This window comes from Suricata suricatta, chromosome 10, assembly GCF_006229205.1.
Source record: "Suricata suricatta isolate VVHF042 chromosome 10, meerkat_22Aug2017_6uvM2_HiC, whole genome shotgun sequence".
Classification (NCBI taxonomy): Eukaryota; Metazoa; Chordata; class Mammalia; order Carnivora; family Herpestidae; genus Suricata; species Suricata suricatta.
In genome coordinates, this window is record NC_043709.1 from 124,079,986 (window position 1) to 124,092,597 (window position 12,612).

The window sequence follows — 12,612 nt, forward strand, 5'->3', positions numbered from 1 at the left end:
GAGGTTAGGAAACAATGTCTCTTTTTATAAAGATTATAGGAGTAAAAAAAGTTTCCTTACTCCAAGGCTGCGATAGGAACAAACATTACCCTTTGGCCTACCTCCTTTTAAATAAGCCTTAGGTCACATTTCTCATTTGGACTATTGTAAATGTTAGGAGTACCATTTCCTATGTGGTTTGATAACCAATCACTGTGCACATTCAGGTCCCTGATTTGGCTTTTAGTTATCTTAGTTCCCCAGAAATAAGCCTCCAGTGAGTGAAGTATTTATTTTTGTCTGTTTTAATCAAGAAAAAGGTTGGTGGTACCAACCTTTGTACTGGTGGTCTGCTACTATGTGTAGGTTTTCTATTATTTAAACAAGAGAAAATTAAATTAGAAATTAAATAATTCCAAGCTAATACAAAATGCTGAATATTTTCAAAACTGTTTGTATTCATAATCAACTTGTTAAATGTAGAAAGGAAGCTAAGATTCTTGCATTACTGCAGGTAAAACCTGAGCGTGGGATGGGGGAAAGACTGGCTCCTAAAGACCCAACTTTCTCAGAGTACATCCACAATAAAGACTTTTTTACTAAGGTTTTACGGGAAGATATAATTAAAAACAAACAAACAAAAAGGAACTTATATCATGGAAAACAATAAAAACAACTCATACCTCAAGCTGCAGATGGGTGTGGTGCGTGTATGTGTGTGACTTAAGGAATCAAGGGTGTCGACAGTGAGATGAGAAGAGGCCAGGCACAACTAGGCTCTCGGAGCTGGGATGGTTCCCGGTAACAAAGATCCCAAAAGGAAGGAATCCAAAGCCAAAACACACGACTAATTCTTAATTCAGATTTCAAATTTCTGACCCATAAATTTCTTTGGAAGCTAAAGACATAAAAATTCTTTGACACAAATTGATACAGGAATTAAATAATATCTGCAGGGGAGAAATATAGAATACTAAACCTACTAACTCAAAAGCCAATTTCTGGGGCTATTTACGTGACCAAAGAAAGAAGTCATAATCTACTTGTCAAAAATGGGTTTTAAAGCTCATTCCACCCTATCTGGAACATCGTGCTGGGAATATAATAAAGGGACGCGGATTTAAAGTATCTGCGGGTAACTACTTCCATCATCATTTCAATTCTGCGATTTTTAGTTTACCCTGACGGAGTACAAGAAAAACTTATGAGAAAACACGTCCTGTACAGTGACGTTCATTCTGATAGCTATCAAACAGGTCTACAATTTATTTTCCATCAAATGCCTGATTCCGGTTTATTTTTGCCCTGACCCTCTCCACAAAGCTATTATTGAGAGGAGAAGAAAGTGAGTATGAATCCATCCTAACATCAAAGAGCCACAGCTCATATCCTTAATTTGGTTTACTGTGTAAACTACACATTTGCCACCCCTAAATTGCATTTACTCTTGACTTATATATAACTTACTAATTTAGTTTTCACTCCATTGTCTTCATGTCCAACTGCTGTCAATCTACATTGGTGTTATCTCCAAATTACACTTACACAGGGGCAGAAGTGTGGTCAATCTAATTCTCTATGCATAATACGTTGTCTAGCACTATACATAATTAGTTCAAAAATGCTTCCTGATGGTCATATACAGATAAAGACACTGCCGACTCTTTTAGAGGCTCATGTCTTAAATTGAAATACATTTAATAGGTTAACTACCACATGCATTCAGTATCACAAATTTTTAGTGTCAAACTTCATATTTAAAAGAACACAGAAAATCTGTACTCCATAAAACATGCAATATATTGACACAAAGTTCATAATCAATCTTTTTTCAAAGAAAATAGATGCCAAACAAAGTTGGGCATTCTGCAGCACAAGGAAAATACTGATTCTAGTTCATAAGTTTGGGAAAAGGAACTAAAATAAAATAGTAAGTACCATGGTCCTCCTTAGGAAAAATAATGCATACCTAGAATTATGTATGTTAGTACTGAATTTCTATAAAAAAAACAATTGCCAAAATGCTAGTCAATATGCTTTGGCCCCATTAAGTGGGTGTTTATTATGGCTATTTTTAAATATTTCCCCACAATTTTGGCTGTAAGGCAGCTCAAGTTTTTAAGCTCTTATAGCATTAAGTACCAGCCATTTATCTTTATTCCCTTCTTTTTAAAACGAAGACTCACTTTTATAAGTTTAAACATACTGGAGTTTTCAAGCAACTGTTAACAATAAGGGTGGTTTACACTCAGAAATTTCAACATTTTGGAAACAATGTTTTTTAAAAAGCCCATTCAATCATATATGTTTCTTAAAGGCAGAGATCTGAGCTCTTCGCAGAGTCCAGCACATGACACCAAATAAACAATTACTTGACTAGAGGAAGGGAGGAAATGCGGAGATAACAACAGGGTCGGAATTTGCCACAATGTATTTTCCTGGAAGATGGGGTGGTCGGCCCTGTGGGCTACACATTTGTTCAAATTATTCTAAAATTTATTTTCACGGTGATGATTCACAAAGGAAATAAATCACTGCTAGACCAGCTTACGATCCTAATCTCAACAGCTCTTTTGGCATAGTATAATTCAGTAATAGTGGTTTTTTTCATTTTGTCAACATTCACTCTATCATGTAATTGGGATTATATAACTTCTGAAACCTCCAAGTAATCAGGCAGCTATATAAACTACTGTATGCTAATTAAAATCCATGTATCCTAAAGAATTTCCAAAAATTATAAACTTGACCTTCCTGAGAGAAGACCTAACAGCTGACAGAAGTGCATATTCAGAAATACTCCTCATAGACCTCAATTCCAATTGGCCTCATGGTCAAACCGTGAAGAGGGCTCGACACTGATTATCAGTCCTAGATGGATAACTTGGATGTAAATTATTCTTGCAGATTCATTCTCAACCTAACAACAAACCATTGTATAGATTCAAAATTATTTATGTATAAAAATCTAAGGAAACAAAGCTTTCTCTAAAATTTTTATGTAACTAAAAGGGGGGAAAAACTGCCCCAAATGCATAATAAATTTAATCTCCTACTATAACTATCTATATCTTGATGAATCTGCTGACAAAACAATAAAAAATGTTTTCTAATTATCCTAATAGCTACTGGAAGCTGACAGTTTCCATACAATTTGAGTTTTTGATTACACTTTCCTTACGAATCTGCAAAGATCAGATTCAAGTTTTAGATCATGTAAATACATAAGAAAGTTGAGGTTCTGAAATTTATATGTGTCAGTAATCATGCACGCAAGAGAAAAAACTGAAGACCGTGCTCTTCAGTTTCAAAAATATATCTGCACCTATTTTCAAGGTAAGATTAGCATCTCAATAAAAGTAAGGAAATGATGACTCATCAGCCATGCATGCTATAAGGAGACAGCTTCTACTCTGTGACAGCTCAGTTTTTCCGAACTTACTGTTTTCCTGCACCCTGGCCACGAAGCCTGTGAGAGGTATCTGTGGAGTCAACTGAGGCATAGGGGGCGGGGGTGGAGCAATAGAAACTGGTAGCAACAACACAGTATGGGGGAAGTAAAACAGAAAAAGGAAAAAAAGGAAACAAACAAAAAGCAGAAGTCAGTTACAAAGACCACAAACATAAGTATGCAAAGAACAGTTTGCAAATGAAACAAAACAAAACAAAAAACAAAACAAAAACCTGCAGAACCTTCATCAAGTTCATTTCTCATCAGCAAACCTAACTTGAGTTGTGCTTATAGCCAACTGGTTGATTTTATGTTTAAAAAAAAATACATTCGATTTAATCCCATACTGTTTGGGGAAGACTTAAATTCACCATCATATTTCTTGTCATGCAATGAATCTTCAAATTCTAAGGAAAGACTTTAAAAAAATGAATAACAGCAAAATGCAGATGGAAGTTTCCAGAATACTGTGTCTTTGCCTATCTCTATAACCTAACAGGTATGTCTAGCTTTACGGTAATGTTGTAAATTAGAACCCAAATAAGTTTGTTATGCTATAGCTATTTATTCCATATGTAAATAAATATATTAATCACAGGTTTCCTTTAAAAAATAGTTCTTATTATACATCCAAATTTGCACACAGCTCTCCAGGAAAAACCCTTGTTTGTAAAACAAGGTCATTATTATTTTCTAAGTTGACAATTTTATTTTTAAAGATGTCACTCCTAAACTACCAGACAGTCAGAGTGCTCTACAGACCAAGTTAACTGTTCGCTGAGTTTCACAGGATAAGGATTTCAAAAGTGGCCTTCATTTTATCACTGTTCTGAGACAGTGAACCTGATCTCACAACAGGTTAAAATATGCAATTATCTGCATTAATGTACTTTCTTACAAATTACAGCGTAGCTGTAAACATTCCAACTGCTTTCTGGAAAGGACAGAATTTGTAGGAAATTGATATCAAATGCTCACGTAGGCATCAAATATAGTAAAAATTGTAACAAACTAGAAGTAAACATTCAAAAATTTGCCTCTTTGTCTCATTTTAACAAGCCAGTAATTTCCAAAGATTGCTCAGGAAAGTCTAAAGGACTGAATTGCAAAATTAAGTTTACTGGCAGTTACCAAAGCATGATACTAAATTGACAGAGAAAAACAATTTATTCATTCCCAAAGATCATTTAACCGAAAGGTTATTTCAGTTAACACAATGTAAGATTTTGTTGGTAAGCATAAAAATTTGAAAAGGTTAGATATTCAAAGCAACAATAACAAAGCAACAAAGTTCATTAATATTCATCGCATGGCTAAAATTGACATTAATTCACTAGGATACTGGTCCTCATTGATTTTGATACTTTGTTTATAGAAGGCTCTTTAAGAAATAAAATGTTACAGTTCTGATTAAAAGAAACCCTCCCACAAACCTAAAAAATTTGTTTAGAAATGACCCTTAGTAACTAGACATGCTGGTTAGTCTGTAGAGAAAAAGAAAAGCTATGCTAGAAGATACCAGTTATTGCCACACTCAGACAGAGGGGAAATATGCACATCAAAACACTAAAAACATTTACATACTAACACTACTATAATAACCACCACTACTATCGCGATTACTACAACACCAACAGTAACTCAGACTGAAGGATACTTATTTTGACACGTAATATTTTTTACATTTGAATCCAAATTTCCTTTATAATATAGAAAAGACACAGTCATTCAGTAATGAAAATGTCTTATTTGAGAATAAGTAACCCACCAAGCATTGTTAAAATAAAACTGCACAAACATATACTAGGTGACATGTCACCAAAAATCCTATTTGCAGAATAAACTAAATGTCGTAAGTGAGGAAAAGAAAAATAAGACCATAAAGACGGGATCTAAAAACACAACATATTATGAAAAAAAAATTAAAAGATCATGAAACTACTGAGGCTAATAATCAGATAATCCATGGGATATTAAGGCTCTAGGTACCTTTCATTTTCAAGAGGAAAATGTGAGATAAAATTCTAACTGGAAAAATTTCTTTGTAGCCTGGAAGAAAATTTTCGTCAGGAAAAGGACTGTATAAATTTGGGGATTATCTGTGAATTTTGACATTTCTGCTAAAGTGTTTTTCAATTCTTAGGAGATTTTTGCTATAACAACGTTTAACTCTAAAATTTACACTGGAAACAAGAGAACTTTCCCCTAGCTCTGCTTTAAAATACATGTTCAGAATATCCATTATAAATAAACTTAAAACCAACTTCCTAGGTAAACAAGGAGTGGTTTTTGGTTGTTGTTGGTTTTTTTTTTTTTAAACTAATATAAACTGCAGCTCTAGAAGGCAGTCACAAAAGCCACATGGGAAGTGTGTGCAGTCTATGCCCAGTATTCACCTCTTCAAACCAATAATAAATACTGGACAACAGGCTCATTTCAGATTTTTTTTCTTTGAATTAAGCATCTTAATATGGAAACTGAAATTAATGATTACCCTAAGCAATTCATATTTACTGTCATTAAATGCTAAAACTATTTTCTAATCTTTAAATATCTTTAAGCCTTTAAATTGCAGTTAGTGTTGAGATGTGCAATTTGATGTGAAGAGGAAGAAATCAGAAGAAAATCCCCCCCACCCCCCCCACCCACTGTTAACAGCGGTTAAAGAGAGAACAAGCAGGCATCACAAATGTTTTTAATGGTTCTAAACTCATTTCAGTACAGGTTAACAAGATTAAAAGTGATAGCCAGCAATTTCCTTATATTAAAGAACAAATTTCTAATGTTCTTACTTTCCGTGCTATTGAACAGTCTCAAACATGCCAATAAAAATAAATTCAGCTTAACTTCAGTATTTTTGTCTTCTAGTTCTATTTATAGTAATAAAAACATTAGTTAAATTTTAGTGCATAAGTATACTCAGTAAGTCTGAGGTTTTTTTGAGAGAAAGTGATAAGCAATTATTCTTAAAATAGCACAATTCAAGGACTAACTTCCTAAAGCAAAAATAAATGTGAAATAGCATGGTTTCAATTGTTGTCTATCACTGGCAAGAAAAACAGCTTCAAACAATTTTGTTCAAAAGGAACTCCACTGTTGATGCAGGCCTGCAAAGCACAAGCTTACTTGAATTCTGAGAATAAAGTGGACCTCCATTAACATGAGGCTGAGCAGAAAATGGGGCAGTCACAGAGGGAGTCCGTCTGTATCCACCAGAAGACACCGAGGAAGCGGCAGAGTTGTGTCGGGAGATCTGCCTGGTCATTGTGCCGTACTGGGAACCAGGGGCTGAGCCCGGGGCTGCTGCAAAGCATTAGTCAAAGGCAACCAACAAAGAACTTGAGCATTATATGACACCTCCAAAGGCAGAACAAAGAGAAGGGGGACTCCCAGTAAGAAGTATTTACTTTTTGAAGCCCACAGCACAAAATAAAGAGAAAAGTAAAGATAAAACACAAATAGTTCCTCTAAAGTTAAAAACAGAAGGAAAAACAGATAGCTGCAAAAGTAAATAACTTTTTAATTTAGCAGAGTCCCAAATGGTAGTTTGTTAATATGATATATACATTTTTCTGTATCATTTTAGAGTATATAGCTTTTACATGTAAACGATGTCTCTCCAACAAAATCACTACCAAAAAACAATCTGAGATGAAAAGCATCAGTGTTTAGATGTGAATGTATTAAGAGTTGGTAAACTTCTTCCTTTCCATTGCCAAATCTTCAGAAGCACAGATGAAATTATAAAATTTAAACAGGTAAGTATATTTTCCACCTATAACACTATATTTTAGCACTATATTTAGTGAATGTTTATTGTGTTAGCAATTATTATCAAATACATATGACGGAATTTTTATGGGAAGCACAATTTCTAGTTTCAAACTCCTCATATCTAGAATCAGATCTTTCTTCTTATGTATCTCCAAACTTTTAAGAATACCATACTTCCCCTTTCATTTAAATTTCTATAACTGAAAAATTGGAAATAATTTTAGACTTTGTAAAATAATTTTAAAGCAGTTTTATGTAGAAAATCCATTACCTTTCTCCATACTTGGAGGGTTTTTTCCATCCTATGCCCAAAACAATCTTCTTTATTACCATGCATATCTAAAATGACTAACAGTACTAACAATACTAAAAATTCTATTCAACATCTTTACCAACATTTCAAAAGTTTAATATTTAAAAGGTTAATACAGTTCAAAGCCTCTAAAGTTAACCATACTTTTCGAAAATAACCAGGATTAAAGTTAGCCCTCTTTGCCTCCACCCAAATGTCTAACCATGACTAAGTGAGTAAAACTAGCTCATCTTCATTCAGTTGTGTAATTTCACTCTCTTAGAGGCCATACAAGTTATTACACAAAACCATACAGCAGAGGTTGTTCATTTTAAAAAGTGATAATATTTTAACATGTTGGAGCTCCCAAGCCATAGGCAGTTACTAATTATTTTAACTACCACATGGTCCTTTTCTGAATAAAAACACATTTTAAAAATAACACCCTAATCAAAAGAATTCATGAATAAGTACTTTTGGATAGCCAGGGTTTCCAGAGGGCTCTAAGAAAATCTTTAACTTTTTAATAGAGACCTCTGTAAAAGGATTTTTATATTTCTCTGACTTATACCTATATATTATATATAATTACATATAATTATATGTAACGGTTATAATTTATTTACATACATTTTTATATGTAATTTTAAAAAATAAGATAAATACTCAGTTCCAAGAAACAGAATATTACCAGTATCACCAAAGCTTCCTGTTTGAGCCTTCTAGATCCCAAAACCAAAAGGTGTTAAACATTCTTTCTTTATAGTTACTTTTCTTAAAGCACAGATATATGTAGTCTTAAACAATATACACAGAGAAGTTATAATTTATAAACTTTCATAATGGAATAATTATGCATGCTGCTGGCTTTCTCTTTGATATTCTTTTTTTAAGATTCATCCATGTTGGTAATTATATCAATATTGTATCATCTAATTTTGTTGCTTTATTTGCATGTGAGCATGCCACAATGTATTTATCCATTCTATTGTCATTAAACGTTTGGGTTGCACCCAGATTTTTCCTAATATTAATATTACTACTATGAACATGCCTAAATATTTTTTCCTGAGTTCCTCTACAACACTGGTTCTCAAACTTAGCACTGATGAGAATTTCACCTTGAGGGTTTCTTATAATAGATTGCTGGGCCCAGGCCTCAAAGTTCCTGAGTGAGTAAGCAGGTGTAAGGTGGGATCTGAGAATTCACATTTCTAACTACTGCCCCTGTGGTGATGATGCAGCTGGTCTGGGGATCACACTCTGAAAGCCACTGATCTAGGACAATGGTTTCAAATTGTATGGTCTTAGTGTCCACTCTTTTTAAAAACTTCAGAAAGCTTTTGCAGAGGTGGGTGATAGAAACAGAGTAATCATAGTAATTACTATAATAGAAATTAGAAATGAAATAAAACACATGAATATACACACGAGCATTGTGTTAGCTGTCACATTATAAGTCACAGAGGCTCTGAAAACCTCTACCGTATACTGGTACCAGAATGAGAAATGACAAAGGCACACAGGTCTTAGTATTATGATGAGTATAGTTCTGACCTCAAAAACTCCAAAAAAGGATCTTAGCAGCCCCCAAGGGTCCTGCAGCCGTATTCTGAGAACCAGTGCTCTAAGGTAACTATCTAGAAATGAAATTATTAAATCTGAGGTAGGAACTCATGTAACTTGATCAGGTAACAGCAAATTACTTTCCAAAGTGAGTGTATCAACTAATAAACTCCCACCAGCAATGTCCTTTCCTGTTACTACACATTCTCATCAACATTTGGAACTAGTAAACTTCTGTATTTCTACCTATCTAGTGGATATAAAACAGTATCTTGTTGTGATTTTATCTTTTATTTTCCTGATTATTATCTAGGTTGGGGGCATTTTTTCCTCACAAGGACTTTCAGGTAATAATTCTTATTATCAGGGTCTTTTTTTTTTTTTTATTACCTCCTTTTGTCCCTTTTCCTTTGAGTACAAGTACCATGGTTTTGAGAAGATGTAGCGAGACAGCTTCACTTTACCCAAGCTGAAACTCCTCTGTCATCTGAAACATTTCAGTATCCATTTCTACTCAGATTATTGCTATTGTATATTTCTAGGTTGAATGGTTTCATACTGTGTCTATATTTGGAATTCCTTATATGCTCAATCCAGTCACCTCTAATTCAGGAACAATGTAAATGTATTCGATTAAAAAATATATATTTCTTGGCATTCCAGATGCCAAAAGTACTGAGCTATGTCAGAGTTTTTCACACTACGATCCACAGGAAAGCCTCAGAGCACCCTATAAGCACACATCGTTTCTTCTCCATTTTTTCTTTCTCCTCTCACCCACTGTCACCCCAACCCTTTGACTGTTGCATATAGCAGGGAGTTCCAAATCAAGTTTCACTTTAAAAAATATTATATTACTAATTTAAAATCTTTTTGAACAATCACTGCTATAATTTTCCTTAAAAAAAATCAAAACATGCAACAAATACAAACCACATTAAACCTTAGGCATAGGCATAGCAACACTGCACATTTCAGAGAACGTGATTTTAGATCTAACTGTGTAACTTCAGAGGCCTTTCACCAGAAGAAATTAGTGTAAATTAGACTTAACACTTTAACCTTTGTGTTACCACCTACAACCTAGTAACGATAAAAGCCAGCAGTCTAACAGAGGAGTTTATTATGAATCACACGAAGGAAGTCAAGTCACTGCAGGGGTTATGCAATCTCACCTATCACAGTGCTCACTGGGAGAAGTGGTGGAGGAGGTGGTGCTGGTGGAGTTCCAGAAGGAGGAGGGACAGAAATGTTTTCTAATAAAATAGTTTATAATTCAGGTCAGAGTGCAAGAAAGAGAACTAAACATTCTGAAACAGTAAGAAAGTACAAAGTTTTGGAAAGGAAAAAAACAGAAAGAGACACCCCTATGTAAAGCATATCTAAATGAATATGAATTTTACTAGGTAAAAAGGACCCGGGGTTCATACTTGCATTAACTCTAAAAGACGCCTGTTTATATAAGTAGCTTTTTCTTTTCAACAACCTCCTTGAGAAACTAAGAATTCTTCCCTAACAGTTTTGATTATCATACTTACTTTTTAAATATGTATTTTTAACATTATATTCATTTCATTAATTTAATGCTCTGCAATGACTTCTTAAAATTTTTCTATAATCTAAAGAGTAAAAGGACTTTTCCTATTTCAATACTATTTTATACTCATGGCATTTTACAGTATGCATGGAATATTATACATAAATGTAGTAGTCACAGAACAAGCTAACACGAGAGGTGAGGCACTAGCTTACAAGGTAACATCAAAACTCACTGGTCTACAATTCACATTAAAGAGACTCCTGCTCTTGAAATAATAAATATCACTCTTGACCTAGTGCCTGAGGCAAGTATTTCTATGCAAAATGGTCAAAAAACTACTTACTAAAGCTATTTAATAAGCTCTGTATGTAAGAAGAAACAGCTAGTAAAACTCTCAACTCTCTGTGAAAGTCTCCCTAAAATGTTTTTTAAGGTTAGCATTTCTTCTATCAACAATCACATAAATTTAAGAAGCAATTTTATCTAAAATAACTAGACTATTTCAGTCTTTATAACCACATATTAAAATAGATTAATAAAAAACATACCTGGTCCGATAGTGGGTGGTGACGGTGTAGGCACGGCAATGGGAATGCCAATACTGCTACTCCCGCTGTTTTCTCGACTTCCGCTGCCTCCACTACTTCCACTGCAAAGCAAAAAATGTGGAAAAGGCCATTCTAGAGTCTTACCCAAAAATAATGTAATAATCCATTCAGAGCCACTAAATACCCCTTTTATAATGTATATGTGTGCATATGTGTGATATATATATATGAAGTTTTTAAAACTGTTCAATACAATTTTAATCCTAATACTTCACGTGGTTTTTGTGTTTGACTCTACTTCTCAATCTACTGGAAACCAATATAGTCATAACACAATACCCAGAACTATCAGAAGAGATCATCTTATTGAGAAACGAATCACCAACAAATTCTTATACTACGATGAGTCATCAAAAGTTTATTTTTAAGTTTATTTTTTATTTTGAGAGAGAGAGCAAGGGAGAGGCCGAGAGAGGAGAGAGAGAGAGAGAGAGAGAGAGAGAGAGAGAGAGAGAGAGAGAGAGAGAGAATTCCAAGCAGGCTCCATGCTGCCAAACCCTAATGCGGGGCTCAATCCTACAAACTGTGAGATCATGACCTGAGCTGAAACCCAGAGTCAGATGTTTAACCAACTCAGCCGTTCAGGTGGCCCCCCAAAAAGTTTATTTAACACCTTCAGTGAACAGCAATAACCAAAGTAGACATGAACCAGGCTGCCATGGAGCTCACATGGGAAATGTGACATTATTTCCCACAAATGTGGGAAGATAGACATTAAAAAACAGCATGATGTGGCAGCCTGGTGACTCAGTCAGTTAAGCGTCCAACTTCAGTTCATGTCACGATCTCGCGGCTCATGAGTTCGAGCTCTGTGTCGGGGTCTGTGCTGACAGCTCAGAGTCTGGAGCCTGCTTCAGATTGTGTCTCTTTCCTCCTCTCTCTGACTCACACTCTGTCTCTCCCCCTCTCTCAAAAAATAAACATTTTTTTAAAAATGGCATGATGGATGCCACAAAAGTACAAGATGTTATGAAAGTTAATGAGTTAATAAAAAGTGTAACCAGTTTTATTCTGAAATTAGTATGAAAATCTCCATCTAACTCAAAGAATGGTGATAAAACAGGGAAAGTCTTTGGAAAACAAGCAAACTGACAAATACAAACAAACAAAAAAACAAATGAAAGTCAGTAGTGAAGTTTCAGCGTGGGGCATTCTAGAAGAGTTGATACCGTTAACTCTAGCCAATCTCTTACTATTCTAATTCCTATGGATTTACTGTGTCCTTAGGCATCTGAACTTACACTATCCAGTTGTTTTCTTAGTAATGTGTGTAACCTTAGGTTCCATATTGTGTTTTAAAATCAACATCACTGGCTAAAACAGGCCCAGAAACTAAAGAGAGCACTGTTTAGATAAAATGTTTTTCAATATGATTATTCTATAATTACATTATCATATGTTA

General features: G+C 34.4%; 1 protein-coding gene across 11 annotated transcripts in view; it reads right to left on the bottom strand.

The window, feature by feature from the left end:
- The window catches only part of ABI1 (abl interactor 1), a 102,661-nt gene that overhangs the window by 6,674 nt on the left and 83,375 nt on the right, over positions 1 to 12,612 (bottom strand). For 2 of the 11 annotated variants that reach the window (XM_029953400.1, XM_029953398.1), the window contains 3 exons: positions 11,151 to 11,251; positions 6,557 to 6,733; positions 3,422 to 3,508 (listed from right to left, as the gene is read on the bottom strand). In XM_029953400.1, the coding sequence (XP_029809260.1) occupies positions 3,422 to 3,508; positions 6,557 to 6,733; positions 11,151 to 11,251 (365 nt within the window). Of the gene's footprint in view, positions 1 to 314; positions 351 to 3,421; positions 3,509 to 6,556; positions 6,734 to 10,237; positions 10,319 to 11,150; positions 11,252 to 12,612 lie in introns of all 11 variants that reach the window. The other 9 variants (XM_029953402.1, XM_029953401.1, XM_029953405.1 and 6 more) reach the window with 7 other exon arrangements.